The sequence below is a fragment of the Hippopotamus amphibius genome, chromosome 1 (assembly GCF_030028045.1).
Source record: "Hippopotamus amphibius kiboko isolate mHipAmp2 chromosome 1, mHipAmp2.hap2, whole genome shotgun sequence".
NCBI lineage: Eukaryota > Metazoa > Chordata > Mammalia > Artiodactyla > Hippopotamidae > Hippopotamus > Hippopotamus amphibius.
The window spans coordinates 88,626,761-88,647,752 of NC_080186.1; the positions used below are offsets into that span (position 1 = coordinate 88,626,761).

The 20,992-nt window shown below is 36.3% G+C and overlaps 1 protein-coding gene across 2 annotated transcripts in view; it reads left to right on the forward strand.

The window, feature by feature from the left end:
• Positions 1 to 14,150, forward strand: part of SLC30A7 (solute carrier family 30 member 7) — an 82,987-nt gene extending 68,837 nt beyond the window's left edge. For both annotated transcript variants that reach the window (XM_057747866.1, XM_057748674.1), the window contains exon 11: positions 7,695 to 14,150. In XM_057747866.1, coding sequence (XP_057603849.1) covers positions 7,695 to 7,742 — 48 coding nt within the window. In that variant the 3' untranslated portion in view covers positions 7,743 to 14,150. The remainder of the gene's footprint in view (positions 1 to 7,694) is intronic.
• Positions 14,151 to 20,992: the final 6,842 nt, after the last annotated feature.

The window sequence follows — 20,992 nt, forward strand, 5'->3', positions numbered from 1 at the left end:
ATAAACAACCAGACAAACCCAGCTTGTGGACTGTTAGTCTGGATTCTTCAAAGTGTCAGTGTCATGAAAGGAAGAAAAGGAACGATGGGAGATTCTTCTAGATTAGAGGAGGCTTCACAGTTAAACGCAGTGTGTGGTCCTTGATTGGATCTTGGGCTGGGGAGAAACAGCCACAAAGGAAACCATTGGGTAATCAGGATATTTGCATATGGACTACTCATTAGTTCATATAAATTGTATAGATGTTAAACTTCTTGGGTATGATAATAGTATTATGGATATAGAAGAATGCGTGTATTCTTAGGAGATACATGTTAAAGGCTTTAGTGGCAAAGTATCAGAATATCTAATTTTCAAGTGTTTCAGCAAAAGTAAAAAGAATTACAAATAAATACACATATAGAAAAATGAAGTAAAAGGGGCAGAATGTTAGCGACTGGTTAATATAGGTGATGGGTAGATAGGTGTTCATTGTGCTATACTTTTGACTTTAAGTCTCTTCAAAATAAAAAGTTAAAAAATAAAACTTTGGTGGCTCCTCATTGCCACCAGGATAAAGCCCAAACTTTCTGGCATGACCTCATTACTTTTTCACGCCTCTCTCCTGCTATTTTTCATTGCCATGTACTTCATACACCAGCCCCACCAGACTATTTACTCACCTGCTTGAGACAAAAATCCTACTCTAATGTAAAGGTCCAATTCAGTTGTTACTTTCTCTCTAAAGCCTTAACGACCCTTCTAATCATCATATATATAGAAAGAGAGAGAAAAAGAGAGAGGGACAGATGGACAGTTTAAATTCAAGATCTTAGCATACATTAAACGATCTCTCTTCTCTAATAGAGATGTATGGTTATATTCCTTTGGAATAATTAATGAAATAATCTTATAATGTAGGCAACAGCAAGACTTACTCTACTACAAAACAATATGCTGGTACCACTTATTTACTCTAGACTTTTAAGAACGAAGTCTTTTCTTAACACACATTATAAGACGTCTGTACCATTGTTTCCATAATGCAGTGTGCAAAACCGTCACAATACATCTGAACCCTTCTCACACCTCCTCCCTTTTTCAGAGGCAAAGAGGAGAGCATGGCTAGCAGTTACCTAGCTTTTCACTGCGTTTCTATATCATCATTCTCTCCTTCAGTCTCAATTTTCTCCTGGCTATACAATGTCCTTCCACCCTCACAGTGTGAGCCTTTGTCCACCTCTGGGACATCTCATACTGTCCTAAGACTTTGGCACTAAGTCACAGTTTTCCCTCTGAAAAGGAATGCAGTTCATAGGTTTGGAAATGTGCAAGCAGCTGTGTCTGTGCTTAGAACTGCTGACATTGTAAATTGCAGTAGGTGGAGGGAGGCTCTTCTGGTAACCTTAGAAATCTTGGCTTTTAAAATGGCTGAAGTCGAAAGTTTACTCAGCTGCTTCTTTGGTTTTGGAAACTGTATTTGGGTTTTGAAAATTTTAAGCTCTAAAACATATTTTAAGCCTTTTTATCAGCCAAGGTCAAGCCAACTTGATTTCATTCCTTATAGAGACCAGGGACTCTGTTAGGCTTGCAGTGTTGCAGTGAAAATGGTTCAACTCATTTTTCCCAGCGGGTAGAGGGAAGTCACCCTACTCATGACTTTCATTCCATACATTTAATGACTGTAAAGTTGTTTTGTGATAGTTGTTTTGGTTCTGACATATGCAAAATTGAAGTTTTTTAATTAATTTATTTTCCTTTTCTGCTTATGCCCTAGTCATGCATATTCATTATGCTATGAGTATATCCTAGGGCTTACAGTAACATTTTCAATTCATGAAATGAAATTTAAATTTTTTTACATTTCAAAAAATTTAAAATTATATCTTAATTACAGATTTGACTTATCAAAAGTAATAAAACTCAAATTGCTCCATTTCTTAGAAAAAAGTTACACTAATGCTTTAAGTACATTTCTTGTAGGAAAACTTGAGATACTGGTGGTCTTAGCCCCAAAAGACCAAAAGAAGGATTTTCTCAATACTTAGTGGTTCTATGACATTTTAAAGTATTTTTCTTATAGCTGATCTAAAATTGGAATTTAATTTTTTTTTTTTTTTGTTAAAACATTGTTCTTGTTAAAATTTATATGGGGAAAACTTTGAGAATTATAACTTTTGTTTTCTTTATAAAACTATAAGCTCTGTTACGGTTTATGGAATGGTACATTAAGCGTGCCTTTTTATACTCATTTCCACTGTTATCACTTAATCATTAATGGCTAAGGCAGTTGGCTTGCTATCATGAATGCAGAGCAGTACGAGTGAATTGGTAGAAGTCTCTTCAGTACTTAGATTCTTTTGGAATTATTAGTTAAGTAATAATCTGGTTTTTAAACTACAAGGTTTTTTGTTGGCATAGAAAAAGTTCCTTTTCCTTTTCGCCATATGCACTAATTTTTAAAAAATGATTTATCATTTGGGAATTGATGAAATAGAAAACTTATTATTTATGTTTACTGTATGAACAGGAAGTGAACGTGGGATACTAGATGAAGAAGGCAATTTATCGTTTTATGTTTCCTGTTTTAAACTGCTTGATACCATCTGTTAATTTTTAAATACACTTTTGTTAGAAATAATGTTTGAAGAAAAATCTAAACTATGCTTGGGTTCATTACCCTCAGTTCCACAAAGCAGAAAAGACAGTCAAAGCTAATGCATATCATTTACTCCTCGATAAAATTTGTACCTTGATATCGTCCATCTTTGCTTCTCTTTTGCCTGTTTCTGTTATGCCTACTAAGTCCTAAACCCCCAGCTTCCTGCTTCAGCTTTCTGTGCTCTGTTCTATAGCCTCAAAATAGAAGTTAACACTGATACCCAGGAAGGAACCAAAAAGCCTCCTCACTAGCCCACATGGGGTTCCCCGAGACTCAGAACCTCCCACCTCCACCACTCCCCCATGTGCAGGATCCCTTCTTGTCTCTGAGAGTGGGGAGAGGAGAAGCTATCTGCGCTTTTCCAGGTGGCTAGCTGTTTTTCCACCCTGTCTCTTTTCTTTCCTGTTTGTAGGGGGTTGTCCTCTTTTATAAGTATTGATTGTTTTTAATTAATCCACAAGGGTTAAGTGTTCACTGGCTGATGGTGGTGCAGATAGCAGCAGCAGCAGCAGCTAGCCTTGTTGAGAGCCTGCCGCATGCCACGCACTGTGGTAGGGACCTAAGAAATGAATCCATCTGCAAGACAGGCGGGGTATTATCCCCAGTTTACGGACAAAGGAGCCCAGACCCAAGTTATTGTTCCTGACTCGTACTTTCATCGTATTGAGTCACTGTTTCACTAACTCTGAGGTGATTCAGTTTTCACATGGAAGGCAGTTTTTCAAGAATTCATTTTTAAGGGATAAAGATTAATATTACACATTGAGTCAAAAACTAAAGTAGAAAGTTTCTGCAGTTTTTGAGAATTGGTAGAGAAGTACAAACAATCCAGTAATTTTCTATAGCCATATTCTTGTTTATTTTTCTAAATTTTGACTGCTGATTTGTTTTCCTTTCCACAACAATGAATATTTATGGAGAATATTCTAAGTCTATGATATCAGGTTAACACTTATTTTCTTACAAGCGTAGGTATTAAAAATAACTAGCTATCTTTGCAACTTAAAAAAGTGTTAACTGAATTATGGTTTACACATGATTCTCAGAAGATAAGATACATGTATTCTATGGTTTTCACTTTTTTTTGAGGACAGTCCTCAGCCAGCCTCTGAGTCCTAGCGTCATTCCAGTGGTAGAATATTTAATGGAACCGAGCACTATTTCAACCTGCTGGAGTATTTGTCATGTATTTGTTGTGTGAATAAACTGTATAGAAAACCTAGTTTGCATTCAGGAAGTAGGTGACTTACTATAGAAGTCTCTGGAAATTTCACTTTTTTCTCTACACTGAAGGAAATTGAGAAAGGAAAATGGGAGGCCGGAAGACTTAAAGCTGTCCCCATCCAGCCAGATGGATGAAGCAAAATGACTTTTTCTGTTAAACTGAGCTTTTGTGTAAAGCAGTAGGCCCTCCGGGGAAAGATATCAGGTTGAGTAATTAACTCATGATTATGCAAAGATCAGTTTACCTAGCCTCTTTGTTTTTCCTCTCTCTTTTTCATTGCCTTGGGCTACCGCATTTCTTATTACCATCTTCACTGTGTATGGGCTGGGGGTAGGAAAGTGGCAGAGATAATAATCCGAGCCCAACTTATTTTGTCCATTTTACTTTCATTTACAATCTTGTTAAAGAGAAAAGAAATTAAGCCAATTTATTTGGGCAATAGTTGTTTTCTGATAAGGTTAGATATACAAGAATTTTGCAGAAAAGTTCCTAAGTACAGGAACTTGGAGCCCATCTGGGTTGAGTAATTATAATCAGTCATAATATTTTTGTTTTTTATAGCATGTAAAATCCTTTCTTAGATATTCACATATGATCCTTACAGTAGTACCTGATATGCAGCAAGGATTTATTAAATATTTGTCAAATACTGGATGAATATATAACAATTCTGTGAGATAAGTAGGATTGGTATTTATCGACACTTTTAAAATTTAATTTAGATAATAGCAAAAAATTTAACAAAACTGAGATTTTGTTTCAATTTTTAGCTTAAAATCATACAGATGTTAAGTTCTGTCTTTTTTCTGCCACCAAACTCTTTGAGTGCGCACTATTAAATGTATTTTCCGAGAGCTTTAGCTTTACCACAGCAAGGATTTTTCTTTTCTTTCTTTCTTTCTTTTTTTTTTTAATGAGGCGAAAAAGCTAATATGTTTTCTGTGCTGGAAAGCTACTGCGGTCTTATCCAGCTTTTTATTCCATTAGAGCAGCTCCTAACTCCTTAGGCATTCATTAGTGTTGGGCTGAGCCCTGTGACTTGAATGCTAGGGAAAAAACCCATGCTAGGAAGTAATGCTTTGAAGAGCCCAGAAATTCCTGTGAGAAGGTAGCACATTATTATTTTATTCCCCCACTCTGGTTTTTCCTTTCCCTTAAGTGTTCTAATTTACTTTTCAGTCTGTGTTACTTACAAGAAAGTGCTTATCGTAATTGATTGTATACTTTAATTTTTAAAAATTGTCTTTTTATTTGAAAGAAGGCAATTAGTAGAATTTTAGTTCATCCAACACATACTTATTGATCATTTACTGTGTGCGGGGCACTACTCGAGGTGCTGGGAGTCAGCAGCAGAAAAAAAAATGGACAAAATCCTTTTATCTCAGAGAGAGTACATTATCATCGGTGAGTGACAATAAACAGCATCACAGCAAATACGTTTTATGATATATTGGAAAGTGATGGACTTTCCTGGTGGTGCAGGGGTTAAGAATCCACCTGCCAATGCAGGGGACACGGGTTCGATCCCTGGTCTGGGAGGATCACACACGCCCCAGAGCAACTAAGCCCATGCGCCACAACTATTGAGCCTGTGCTGTAGAATCCATGAGTCACAACTATTGAGCCCACATGCCACAGCTACTGAAGTCCACACTCCTAGAGCCTGTGCTCCACAACAAGAGATGCCACAACAATGAGAAGCCCGCACACCGCAAAGAAGAGTAGCCCACACTCACCCCAACTAGAGAAAGCCCACGTGCAGCAAGGAATACCCAACACAGCCAATTAATTAATTAATTAAGAAAGAAAGTGATGTGTTTTAGATAAGGAGAGCAGGGTAGGAAGATTGGGGATGCTGAGGCATTTACCATCTCTTGCACCAAGCTTTGGTTTTTTGGGTTTTTTTTTTTTTTTTTTGGTAGGTAGATAGATAGGTAAGTAGGCAGATAGGTAGGTAGGTAGGTAGATAGATAGATGATAGATAGATAGATAGATAGATAATGTCTATCTCATCATCTTATCTGACATACTGTATTTACTTGCTTGTTCATCTGCCCTCCTTCCTAGTTCCCAATAGCTTATAAACTCCATGACGATATTTTTTACCTGTTTGTTGGCATATTCCCAGGGGACAGAAGAGTGCCTGGAATCCAATAGATGCACAAAACATATTTGTTGGATGAATGAATTGAGTGCATTTTTTATAGGGTGGTTTGGGTAAGCCTCACTCGACATCCGAGTAAAGATACGACAGCAGAGGGTGTATGCCATGTGGCAATCTGGAGGAACATTGTTTCAGGCAGAGGGGCCAGTGTGGCTGGAACAGAGTGAACAAAGGGAGAGGAGTAAGAGATAAGATCAGAGAGGTAATGGGGGGGGGGGCCAGATCATGGGAGAGCGTTGAAGGCCATTGTAGGACTCTGGGCTAAGGACTAAGGAGTATAAGCTGTCTTAGGGTTTGAGTGATGGAGTCACATCACTGTAGTTGCTCTGCTGGAAACAGACCAAAGGAGGGCAAAGGTAAAAGAGCAAAAACTAGATCAGAGGCAGTTACAAAATGTAGGCAAGAGATGGTAGTGACTTGGGCCAGGAAATAGCAATGGAGGTGATGTAAAGTGATCAGACTCTGTATTTGCATTATTTTGAAGGTAAGGCAAACAGGTTTTGCTAATGGGTTGGGTGTGAGAGGAAGAAAGGTCTTTAAGTTGTAACATCGAGGAAGGAATTGAGCTGGGGAAGATAGAGGATCAACAGGTTTGAGGGGAGGAAATAGTGATCAGTTTGGCTGTGTTTTGTTGCTTGTCAGACATCCAAGTAAAACTGTCAAGTAGATGGTAGGTAGGTTCCAGTCTACAAAAGGTGTGAGCATGTAGACAGTACTGAAAATCTGGATACTGGGTGAGACCACCTAGAGGACGTGTCAAAAAAGAAGGGATCTGAAGACTGAGCCTTTGGGTATTTGACTGTTTAGTATTCAGTCAGAAGGAAGAACCAGCAAAGGAGAATGAGAAAGGTTGGTAAGTGAGGTAAAGGGCAACCAGTGAGTATTCTCTGGAAGCCAAGAGCAAGAAAAGCATTTCAGTAGGAGGAAGTGATCATCCGTATCCTTGCTGCTAGATTAATTACTAAGATAAGGACTAAGAATTGAGCACTGGTCTTAGCAATTTAGTGGTGACCATGACAATTTGGGGAAGTGGTTGGCAGCAAAAGCTTGGTTGAAGTGGCTTCAAAGGAGAAGAGAGTAAAGGAATTATAGATAACAAATATAGAAAAATTGATAAAAACAGAAGAGATGGGGGCAACTTTGAGAGCAGTATCCTTGAATGGCAAGTTTATGTCTAAAACTGAAAAGAGGAGTTGGAGTGTAAAGTAATTCAATAACCAGTAGATGGTTATGCTTATTTCAGTGTTTACAAATCATTTATCATAGGAAGATTTAGACTGGATAGATTTATGATTTTAGTAGCCAACTCGTCAAGCATTGTGGTGTTCTTTAGCAGAATAATGGTAGATTTGTAACCTCATTTTTCCAAAATTCACTTGGGCAGGGCACACAATTAGTAGCATAGCTTTCTTTTGTAGGGCTAAATGGAGAATCTTTTTTGCAACTTATTCACATACTTGTTTCTAAGGTAAAATTATTGGCACTCTATGATGAGAAATGGAGAATTCTTTCCCAAAGACAGAAGAGAAAAATAATTCTTCCCTTTTTCAAAAAAAAAAAAAAAGAATTTTTTTTCCTACTACTTTTCTGAAATGTATAGTCTATTATTGGTTTGGTTGATTTTCTAATTTCGTGGTTTTTTGTTCTTGTTTTTAACTTTTCAGGCTGGAGTGAGACAGCTTTATGTACAGATTGACTTTGCAGCCATGTGATGAATGAAAAGAAAGGATGCTTTTGGGGGACCTAATTTTTCTGGTACTGTACAATCCTAAACATTGCACCTAGCTTTTTAAAAAGAGAAATCATCACTACAACTCCCAGCACCAGTTAGACCAGGTAGAGTCAGCCATTTGTGCTCTGCTAGGAGTTTACAACTATAAGGGATCAGAATTAAGAGGATCTCCCCTGGACTTTTGGTCTTTTATGCTCTTCCCTCCAAACCATTTTGATTTCTGAGATTTCTAGTTTTGTTCCAGGGTATTGTTTTCTGTTTTTTTGTTTCTTTTTTTTTTTTTTTTTCTTTTCATTTCAAATGCCCTCACTCCCACCCTTCAACCTAGCCAGTAAGAAATTCAGACTGTGGGCCTCTTAATCATCTGGAATGTCTTCACTGAAACTGTTGGAAACCACTGCTTTCATTCCCACAAAACCAGTGTTATTTAAAAAAAAAGAAAAGAAATGGAAATCTGTTTTATATGTAATGTCACAATTGTTGACGTTTTTCAGTATAATCATATGTTTGTAAAATTGTTTGTACCTTGCAAACTTATGAACCAAACCATATTGGGTTTTCAAAGTGCCTTTGTATCAGAAAATGTATTTGCCAGCATAGAAATGTTCCATCAAGGGTCATGTATATGTTTTTTTATTTTAATGGGTATTCTGTATTCTGTACAAAATAAGACTCTTGTTAGTAATGTATACAGATTGTCTTTTTGTGTACTTCCAGCATAGGTTTAGATATATAAAAATTTGCCTTTTATTGCTTTATCTCATCAAAAAATAAAAGGTGTTATTTTGCTTTTTAAATCAAATTCAGTTATTACATTAAATTATTTTGTGTACTGTGTTTTCAAAACTTTGCAAATGCTTCTGTTATACAGATGGGTGTTTTGACTTACTTAAAACATCTGCTAAATTCCAAATTTCTGTAACAGCTACTGTGTCTATGATAAACTTTCATCTCTCTCTCTTTGCTGTTTTTATAGATTCTGTTAGTGAAAGGAAAAGGCACGTAGAGTGAAGGCAGAAATGATTGTGACAATGTTATTTTGCTTTTTCATTCTTCAAATGCCAAGTCATATGTTTTCCTGTGCAAGTGTTACACAAATACAGTTGCTTTCAGGAATCCTAAAGCAGCATTTTATTGAGTTTGAAGTATTGAAGGTACAGAGAAAATGTGGTAATATAGAACTCTTCCTAACACAAGTATCTAGGAAGTTAATAAATAAGTTGATTTCAAGGTTCTTGTGTGTTTGAAAAATAAAATTGCAAATTGAGCTAAGTGCTTGAACATTCTACTTAAATATTCTCTGTGTTTTATGAAGAAATTGGTCTGGATAGACATTTTCCCATTATACTTCATTTTATCACAATATATATTCCCTTTTAACTGAAAGGGAAAAATTAAAAATGTTGCGGGGAAACCTTGCAGGATGGAAATGAAGGTTTAGAATGTAGATCAATAATAAGCACTTTTTTACTGATGCGGCAGAAATCACTTGATTTTGTCTAAGTTTCAGAGTATATATTTCCCTATTTCTGACCTACAATTTATGAAATATACTGTGTTAGGAAAACTATAGACTGCTTTCTTCATGCTTTTCTAAACCACTGCAGGCTGCCATGAACTGTTGATAGTCTCCTTTTTTGCAGATTAAGTAGTATTTTCAAAATGTTTTTACTTACTGCCAGGCAGTTCTAAAGCTAAGAATTCCTGCAATAGAATGCTTTTAACTGAAACAATTGTTAAGATGTTTTAGGAGAGAAATATAAAAAGAAATGTCCTGATGATGGTACTGCTTTTTCATTAGAAGTAGTCACTTGGAAGTTTGCATCCACTACTAAGCCTCGTAGAAGCATGGCATATTCTGTAGGTTTTGGCATATTGTGGAAAATGACAGAGCTAGATGAAGGTGGGGATTTTAGATGTGTGCCTTTAAAAAATAATTATGTGCAGTTATACTGATACTTCACATACAGAGATAATATTTGCACTGGCCTGTAAAATTTACAGTGCACATTGAAGATCCAATTCTGCCTTTCACTGAGCCCCCCATTCCAAGTGAAGTTTCTTGTTAAAATATGCATCATTGTAACTACACTCTCAATACACAAGTACATGAGTATGGTTTTTATCTTTGATAAAGAACAGAGTATACACATAGGACATTTGACTGAGATGAAACTCTTAATTTTGCACCTATTACAAGAGATCTCCAGTTCATATCATTTAGCAGGTTAGCATTAACATTCATGCTTTAATGAAATGTTCTTAAACCTGTGTGTGCAGCAAGAAAAAAAGGAACTTTTTTCTCACTCTTAGGAAGTAACTGTGTCTTCTCAATGTTGTTGGCACAGATGTATTGCTAAAGTAGATAATTTCACTGAGAAATACTACTTGATTATTCTTACAAAATAAATTTAGAATGTCCCTATTTTTGGACTAATTCTTGGGGAAAAAAATCTGAGTGTAACTTTGATAATATTTTAAAAACCAAAATATTCTCTGGAGAACAAATATGTATTGCTCAGGGAAAGTTTACCTTGCCAAGTAAACTTCCCCAAAGAGAAATATACCTATACTAGTTTTGTGTTTTTAAATCTAGATTATATTAATCAAGATGAAGGGCTTAACCTGTGTACAGCTCCCTTATTTTGCTGACTGTGCTCTTTGTGAAGGACAGTATCTAGTTTATCTGTAGCTCAGTGTTCCTCGCACATCCCCACGGTGTCTTCTGCAAGGGCATAAGGAAGTGGTAACAGATGTTACTGGCATTTCCCGTGTACCTGGGATGCTCCAGAGTTCTTCAAAGCCTACTTGTATACACCAGTAGCCAAAAATACTGTGACTTTTGTGCACCTTTGTAAAGCAGCCAAATCATTGACTCCAGATGCAGTTGATCAGAGTTCTATAATGTTTTTACCTACTATGGAATAATCGATTTTATAGATATTATTAATATGGTAGCATCCTCTTATATAATGCTCGGATTTAAGAACAAAAATAATTCATTAACATAGAATTTTACATCCAAGGAGACTGTCCTTAGACGCAGTCTCATTCTACCTCTCATTTTACAGATGAGAAAATTGAAGGCCAGAAATGCTGTCATTTACTCAAGGTCACAGATAATTAGTTGCAAAGCCAAGAGCAGAATCCAGGTTTTCTGACTCAAGTCAAGAGTTCTTTCTACTCTACTGTGCTGTGTCTCCAGTGTAATATTTGCCTTTCTGTAAATGTGATGAAGAAGCATTTTTAAATAAAGGACGTCTGACGTCCATTTTTGGTACATTAAGGCACTTTATAAATGGAGTTTTATTGTCTTATTTTTCATAGCTAATTATGAGATTTAGAATATTATTTCCATAGTATTCTTTATGGAATATATGATTAATTTTTTTTACTCTTTTTTACTTTTTTACTCTTGTGAAACCAGTTTCTGGTTTTTTTAAAAAAAATAGTGACGTGTGCGTTGAATACTTTTAACTTGTGAGTAAATTTTTCTGTTAACTGCCCAAGACTAAATCCAATTTAAGGATTGCTTAGTTTCTTTATTTTGTTTAAAATCTGTGAATTGGTACTTTTTAGAAACCAGGCTAATTCACAGGTCATACCATTTCATCCTTGTTACTTTCAGTTTTCAGTCACTGGAGAGCTCTTGAATTCTTAACGTTATTCTCAGAGCCACACAAAATTGGGCATTAAATGTTGTATAGAACAAAACAAAAATTTTAATAAGGTAAAATTTTGATGTCTTATCAGAATCCCAAATGCTACTTTCAACTCTCATTCAAAGCACTACCTTGAGAAAGTTAAACTTTTTTTTCTGTCACTATTTTCGAAACAAATTATTTTCTCATTCACCAGAACTTTGACAAAAAAGTAAATTATTTCATTCTTTAAAGAACATTCAACACATGTTTATTCATAGAAGATTGTTTTAGACACGATCCCCAAAAGCCTTAGTGATCCAGATCTCTATCGTAGAATCAAGACAGTGAAAAATTAGGTATCAAAAAATGTGTTTGCAGAGAAGTATAGTTCTGTTTAAAGGTTGAATCAATGTCTTTGATGAGGGTGTCTTTGGTTTATGTTTACCATTTCCCAATTACAAGTTATACAGAAAGAAAGGGTGGGGGTTAACTTTATTAAGTATTTATGTATCAGGCTCTTTGTATGGCCTTTTTCATGTTATCACATTTAAAATCCTCATATTTTTATAAAGAATCTTTCATGATTTTGATTGATAGATCTTTTTCAAATCTATTTTATCATCTGATTCTCCCGACATTCTTGTAAGGAAGGAATTTGTAACTCCATTTTACAGATGAGGAAGCTGTTTTTGAGAGTATGTAAATGATCTAACTGGGGGATAGCCAGTGTTAGAGCACTGACTCTAGATCCAATACATTTTGGTGACAACTACTCTGTTTTTTTATATGTCATTCTGCAATGATTTAAAGATCCAAGAAGTTGTAGCAGATCTAAACACACTCTCCTATAAAGTCATGAACCATCACCATGAGAAAATTGATATAGGGGAATAGTTATATATACATTGTTTAGACTCATTCCTTCTTTGGATGCTCTCTTATGCGTATTACCTTTGCCATTTAACTTAAACTGTGCAGGCTAAAGAGAGCGATCGGAGCTCCTTTAAGCACTTTTAAGACCTTTTTTTAAAAAAGAAAGTAAAAAGTTTTCTTGACACAGAGTAAGCTGCTTAAAAAAGGGACTGATTCAGTCGTGTTAGCACCAGTGTGAGTGAAGAGAAACTGAACTCCTGGCCAAGAGACATTAACCTAGTTAGTAAGAAGTTGTCTTCTAAGAAGTACAAATAATTTTGCACTGCATGAGAGGGATACATAGGATTTGATTTACAACATTACATTTTATAGACACCTTTTCAAAAAGAAATATATTTCATAATTAGTAGTAATCTATGCTTAAATGTAATAATAATGTTTAACTTTGAACTCTTCCCATGGCTTTGAAAATTTAATATTTGTAATTCTGATCACGATGGAAAGTCAGTAAAAAAAAATATTTGTCTCATACATCCTGTTGTCAGCAAACTTAGCATGAATTTACACCTACGTGCTCAGTAAATGTTTGGATAACCAGTGAGTAAATATCGTAGACAGTAATGGATACACAAGTAAGGACTGGGGACAGGTAAAACCAGTAATTTACTGTTTATTACAGAAGACATCTCAGCTTTTCTTTGGCATTTTTGCACAAATGAGTGACTTTATATTCACTTCTGCCATTTTTTTTTTCAAGTAGCCCTGTAAGCTGCTCCTTCATTTTAATATAGGAACAGTGGAAATACAGAGATGGTTTCCATTTTGCATGCTGTTGTACAGGAATTTGGTAGAACTGGGACTGTGGAACCTGGGTCACTTGAATTTTTATATTTTTGTGTAGCCTAATGAGAAACCACATTCTCCTTTGTTTTTATAGAAAATTGCCATAGTCCTATTACTTTAAGGACCTGTGTATAACATTCTATTTCATTTATCCCAGATGTATTTTCATCCAAAACTCTTTCAAAGTTATATCTTGATGGTGCTTCTGTAAAAACAACACTACATGTATTCATTCAGTGACTTAAATATTCCTAAGATAGCTGTTATCTTCTCTCTCTGTTTCCCTCTAAATGCTAAATTTTAGTAGAGCTTCTTTTTTATTTCTTTACTTATCTTCCATCTCTTTCATTGCTACAGCCAATGTAAAACTTCCCTTTTTCACCAGTGGGAAAAAAAGCTTTATTTTGAATTTTAGTATTTGAATTTTATATATCATATATCATGCATCAGTTAAGCCCAGTGAAGATTCTCTTCTGAACTAGATGTATCTTTTCAAGAGCTTGTCAAGTAATCTCATTGCTTCCTCTAATAGCAGCAAATTCAGTGATATTTCTGCCCAAGTGATATTTTGCCCCAACATTTGTGAGTTTGATCAATAAACAGAATGGGTCTTTTATATCAGAAATACTGTGAATGAAAAATTGCCAAATCCCTTCTTAGTATATTCTGAACACCCCTACAACGCTTTGCCTCCCTGTCTTTAATGGTTTCTTAACATGTGGCTAAGTGTGAATTTGGGTTTGAGTCCTTTGGTGAAAAGTATGGCATCAAAACATTTCTAAAAAAAAGTTTGAGTACAAGGGTCGGTTGGAATGTCAAAGACCATGTTGTAATTTGGTTTGAATATGCTAAAGTGAGCAATTATGATTTGCCTAAGAACAACACAACAAATTCATAGTGTATATTTCACTCCTTTCTACTTGAAGACATTCATGTACATATTTTGTTTAACCTCAGATGTATTTAAAAAGAATGATAAACAATTGTATCAGAATTCTTCCAATAAAATTTCTGTTTAAAAATCTTTACCTGAATTGTGTCTATTAGTTTGATGAACTGAAAAAGAACACTGTGAATTTAACAGTTATTGGAACAGATTCTGGAGGTTTTAAGGAATGTAAGGGAAGGAATGATTCTCAGTGCCCAGAAACAGCAAAACTGATCAGGAGAGAGGAGATGGTAGGAGACCTGGAAGTATCTTAACATTGTGAAGATCCTCATCGTGGATCCTCCTACTCTATTTTTACCTCATAAACAAGTCTCAAAGTATTTCCAGATATTTCCATTAATGCCAGATTGTCCTCTCACCTGAATTCTCAATGATCTCAGCTTATAAGAAATGAAGACCAAAAACATCTGACATGAGCCTCCATTATCCTTCTAAAATTTTTCTCTCTAATCAGAAGAAATTCTTTATTTTTTTTCTGGATATTTTATTTATTTTTTAAGCTCTTTATTGGAATATAATTGCTTTACACTGTTGTGCCAGGTTTTGCCGTACAACAAAGTGAATCAGTTCTTTTTAAAAATAACTTTTCCACAAGACCGCAGATCCCACTCATCCGACCTTCTCAGACATACTCTTAACAGAGCAGCCTCCTCCTCCTCCTATCAGCCTCTGCCCCACAATGAGGGCTTTACCCTCAGTGTGTCTGTTGTCAAGTATCTTGCATGTGGTCTACACGTGCTTCTTCCACTTCCTTTCTAACCATTTCTGTAGCTCCTAGTAATATTGCTTCACTCCTCCCTAGTTTGTAGAGTTAATCAAAAGCCATCAGTGGCTTACTTCTTGTCGCAACCATGGCAGAACTACCAGCACCTCAAATTCAACAAAGAGAAAAAACCATTTACCTTTCCCACTCAAATCTCTTTTCAACTACCATTTCTGTAAGAATTCCTTACAGAATTCTCAGAAATCTAAGCATTGCCTTTGCCACCTCCCATTTCCTGAATCCCCTATCACAAAATCCTCCTCATTCTGTGGGGAACCACTGACTGAAACCGCCTGCCCTGGCCAGGCACCATGGTAACCACTTGTATGAGTTATCTTAAACAGGAGGTCCTGGTAAGGAATTCAGAACTAACAAGTTACCACCAACTGGAAGAATTCGGGAAAGGTCAAAAGGAAGACAGGAGACACCAGTCCATATGTCCTACCAACCTCCCAGAATCCTTCTTGTGGAATCCATAGTGGCTGAGCAAGGCAAGCACCAGGAAGGACCCTGAGTCAGAATGATTGGCCAGAGACAACCCAGGAACTAATCCCATCACCATAAAACCCGAGACTGTGAGCCACGTGGCAGAGCAGTCCTCCTGGGTTCCCTTACCCTCCTGCTCTCCGCCCGGGCGCCCCTTCCCAATAAAGTCTCTTGCTTTGTCAGCACGTGTGTCTCCTCAGACAATTCATTTCCGAGTGTTAGACAAGAGCCCACTCTTGGGCCCTGGAAGGGGTCCCTCTTCCTGCAACAATTCTTTGGAAATCTTTTAAATTCACCTTTCCACTCCCACTGCCCTACTCTAGCACCTCTTTGATAACTGTATGCAGAGTCACTCTGAGGAACTCTCTGACTTCCCATCTATTCCACGCCCAACTCTAACCACCTCCATTTCAGCACACACACACCCCCAACACACCACAAAAACACTTCTGGCCTTAGGCAGGAAGTACAAGGAATTTCTGCTGAATCAGACCCCTGTCCAGGCCCTTTAAAAACATTTCCCCTATCCTGGTTTCCTGATTACCTTCTGCTTGCCCTTCTGCGTAGTGGACTTGGACCTGCTAGAGCTGGAGCATCTGCCAGGGACTCCCTGCCCTGCCTTTCCTGTATTCTCTGGAATTAGCCTCTGGCCTAATGGAAGTCTACAGCGGCCTATCAACACCCCTTTAGAGCAGCCTCTTCTGTTTACATACAGGTTTAGGCAAGTTATTTACTATAACAGCTCACTACCCAATCTTTCTTTATCTAGAGTTTTTGCTTCCTTCCCTCCAGAAAGCCACCCTGTGTTATACTAACAAAGTAAGCTTCCCAGTTCCCACTTTTATTCCTTCAGCTCAGGAATCTTGAGTGGCTCTCTAAATGCTTATCAAATACAAATTCCTCTAAACAACTTTAGCAACTCATAATGCCTTTTCTTCCCTCCTTATTCAATCTCATTACCCATGATATGGCAATAAGCAAACTTCTCATTACTCCAGATCAGAGAAATAGCAAAGACAGGAACAAGCAAGCAGGTCTAACAGATATAGATAGAATGACAGCAATTTAGTATTTTTCATATATGAAAAAAAAAAATGATAACACCACTTTAATAGGATTCTAGCTCATTCAAAACAATCTGCAGGTCATCCAGCTTTCTACTTCAAGACTTTAAAAAAAAAAATCTGTGAAGTTCAGGCTTAGCACATGCTACCCACATGTAAATGAATAATTCAATTTTATCTAATAAATTCCTATAACCAAGAGGAGTAATAATGGTAACAGCATGACAATACTCAAAGGCAACAAGTCTGGCATACTTTAAACAATCAAAATTTATTGAAAAAATGGATAAATTATGCTTATAAGGTTTGGCAATTCTTTGAAAAATGGTTCTGTGTGGATTGTTAAAGTGAACTGTACTCCTCATAAGACAGTCACTGTTAAAGCCAAAGGATTAAAAACAAAATAATATGAAAACAAAAGTATTCCGCAAAGTATTTCCTGACTTTAGGTACATATAATATTTTAAAAGGGTGACACTCACTATGCAAGTAAACAAGAAATCAAGATTTACATCTAAGCGTAGGTATAGTTTCACAGCAATCTGCCATTTGGCCTGGACTTTTGAAAGCATTATAACTACTTCCAAAATTATAAATAAGGCCTGTCTGATTAGCCATCACTGTTTTTCTAAGTTAGATCAGACTGCTGTTCAGCTTTACAGGGGTTATCTGTCCAGTGTGTGCATCACCCTACTTCCCCTTGAGCAATCATTTGTACACAAGTCATAATGATTTCCTCAGACCTTCAAAACTAAGCAAAGTTACTACGTTTGTAGTTACATCGGTTGGAGCAAAGACTTCCCATTGGCTTCCAAAGACTTTCTCAGACAATGCTGTAGTGGTGGCCAGTAACTGTGGAAACCCACAAGAACTACAACTGAGAGAAGAGAATTTTTCTCTGTTTGATAGTTATGATTTCAAAAGGGTAGCACAAACCCCTGTTGCTTCTTTCCTCTGTCCCCCTCTCCATATGGGTCAGGATGTAGGCCCAATCATGAAGGTATGAGACACAGAGCAACAGAGTAAACAGAACTCCAAGTTTCTGGCCAGAGGACCAAAAAAGGAGTCTAGGGAACCAGGAAGTAGTGAGGAGATCATAGAGAGGAAGGAGGTCCAGAAAGCAACATTGTCAAGTTGATTATGAACCCCAAAGTTCACTCTCAAGTCACTAATGCTTGGAGCTGATCCTATTTCACATACCAAAAGACCTTCAGAACTAAACTATCGAATTGGCTAGGTCCCAGATTGCCTAGGTTCCAAACCAGCCCACATAAACCTGAGATAGATCACAAGAACTGCAGTCCTTGAAAACTGAACTGACATTGGAACCACAGTCCACAGAAGGTGGACTGGTAATTGCATCCTGCATCTAACCAGGTTCATTGCCTGCTAAAACAAAAAGAATGCCAGCATAGAATCTAAATAAGACCCAGAATCTCATATAATATTCAAAATGTCTAAGCTACAGTCCAAATTACTTGGCAAAGTGCCACAAAAATTTCAACTTCCAGATGAAAAACAATCAACAGATACCAAGGCTGAAATGACATCAATGTTGGAATTATGTGACAAAGACCTTAAAGCAGCTATTACAAAAATGCTTGAACAGTCACATACCTTGCAACAAAAGTTAAAATAGAAAATTGAAGATATAAAAAAGAACCAAATGGAAATTTTAGAATAGTAAACCAAAATAAAAACATACAAAGTGAACTCAACTACTGAGCCCACACGCTCCAGAGCCCACACACCATAACTAGTGAAAGACTATGCTGCGACGAAGACCCAGTGCAGCCTAAATAGATATAATTTTGAAGAAAAGAAAAAAACTAGAACTACAGTAGCTGTTTTCAAGATTTATCATAAAACTGAAGAAATCAAGACAGTGTAGTATTACAGAAGGGAATGAGACATACATCAACAGAAGAGCAAAGAGTTCAGAAATAGATCCACACAAATATGGTCAAACCAAAAATGGCCAAATGACTTTTGACAACAGGGCAGAAACAATTCAATAGAGATGGTCTTTTTAAACAAATTGTGTTGGAGCAACTGAATATCTATATGCAAAACAAAAACAAAAACGAACCTTCATCTAAAACTCACACTTCATACAAAAATTAACAAAATGTATTACAGATTTAAATGTAAACTGCAAAACTGTAAAAATTTTAGAAGAAAACATAGGATAAAATCTACACGTCCTTGAGTTTGGTGATAGGTTCTTATACAATGGTAACAGAAACATAATCTATACAAGAAAAAATTAACAAACTGGATTTTATCAAAATGAAAAACTTTTGCTTTACCAAAGACATGGTTAAAGGAATAAAAGGACAAGCCACAGATTGGGAGGAAATATTTGCAAATCACAGTCTGACAAAGAACTTGTATCCAGAACTTATAAAGAATACTCAAAACCTGGGACTTCCCTGGTCCAGTGGTTAGGACTCTGCACTCCCAATGCAGGAGGCCAGCGTTCGATCGCTGGTCGGGGAACTAAGATCCCACATACTGCAACTAAGCCCGCACATTTTTTTTATAAATGTGTCCCAAATATTGAATGGGACATACTTGTATTTAAAAAAATTATTCATTGTTTATCTGAAATTCAACTTAAATGCATAACCTATTTTATCTGGTACTCCTAACACAGAAAAATGCACAGATCCTAAATCTATATAACTGAGTGAATTTTGGTAAATATTTATACCCCATCAAGATACAGAAACTTTTCATGGCCCTGGTTCCTTTTGGTCCCCTTCCAGTCACTGTTCACTGTCTCCATAGGTCATCACTGTTTTCTTTTCATTAGTTTTGGCTGTTGCTGTACTTCATATAAATGAAAGTGTACAGTACTCTTTTGTGTCTGGTTTCCTTCACCTAATGTTTTTGAAAGGTCCTCATGTTTTTGTGTGAGTCAATAGCTCATTCTGTTTTATGGCTAAGAAATATTCCATGGTAAAACATACAATTTTTAAATCCTTTCTCTTTTTAAATCCATTCTCCTGTAATGGACATATGGCTTGGTTTCAGTTTGGGGCTATGAATGAATAAATATACAAAGATATAAACATACACAGACTATTTTTTGTCAGTATGTTTTCATTTCTTTTGAGTAAATACTTAGGACTGGTTTTGCTAGTTTATGGGGCAGTTGTAATGTTTAATTTATAAGAAACTATTTACCAAAGTAGTTGTGCCAATTTATATTCCTACCAATAATGAGATTTTCAGTTACTGCATATCCTGGCAACTTTTACTACTGTTAGCCTTTAAAAATTTTGACATTCTATTGGCTTTAATTTTCTTTACTGTTTGTCCATTTCCTATTTCACCAATTTCTGCTCTTATATTCAGTATTTTCTTCCTTCTAGTTACTTAGTGCTTAATATGCTCTTCCTTTTCTAGCTTTCTAAAATGAAAACAGATCACCAATTTTAAAACTTTCTTTTCTATTCTAAAGCAATAAATTTTTCTTTTTTTCTTTTAAATAAATTTCTTTATTTATTGGCTATGTTGGGTTTTCGTTGCCCGCTTGCATTGGCTTCTCTTGTTGTGGAACATGGGCTTCTAGGCGCGCGGGTTTCAGTAGTTGCAGCTCTTGGGCTCTAGAGCACAGGCTCAGTAGTTGTGGCGCACGGACTTAGTTGCTCTGCGGCACGTGGGATTTTCCCAGACCTGGGATCAAACCTGTATCCCCTGCATTGACAGGTGGATGCTTAACCACTGCGCCACCAGGGAAGTCCCTAAAGCAATAAATTTCTAAGCACTGCATCTGCATAAATTTCTAAGATCTGCATCCCACAAATTTTCACATTTTTGTTTTTATTCAGTTAAAAATAAATGTATTGTTTCATCTCCAAGTATTTGGGACTTTCATAGACATCTCTTTGTCAGCAATTTTTAATTTAATTCCATTGTGGTCAATGGCCAAGCATATAGTCTACTTTAGTGAATGTTTCATATGTGCTTGAAAATAATGTCTATTCTACCACTGTTGGCTGTAGTGATCTATCAATTCGACCCAAATGGTTGGTGTTGTTCAAATCAATATTTTTACTGATGTTTTGTTTATATCTATCAGTTGCTGAGAGAAGGTTGTTAAAATCCCCAAATTTGATTGTAGATTTGTCTATCATCCTTCAGTTTCGTCAATTTTTGCCTCATTTGTTTTCAAGCTGGTATTCAATGCGTACACATTTAGGATATGTCTTCATGAAGTGCCCCTTTCCTCTTTATGAAAAGTCTTTATCTCCAGTATACTCCTTCTTTTGAAGTCTATTTTGCCTTAAGTTAATATAGCCCCTTGTTTTCTTATGCTTACTGTTTGTATGGCCTATTTTCCCCCCATTCTTTTACTTTCATCCTGTGTCTTTATATTTAAAGGGTAACTCTTTTTAGTTGAGCTTTTAAAAAAAAAAGAACTAGTCCTTTAATCAGACTACCTAATTTACATTTAAGCAATTATTGGTTTGGTTGAATTTAAGTCTACCATTCTACTATTTGTTTTCTCTTTGTCCTGTTTTTTGACCTTTATTTCCTCCTTGCCTGCCCTCTTTTGGTTAATCATGTATCTTTCAGTATTCACTTTTAATTCCTTATTTT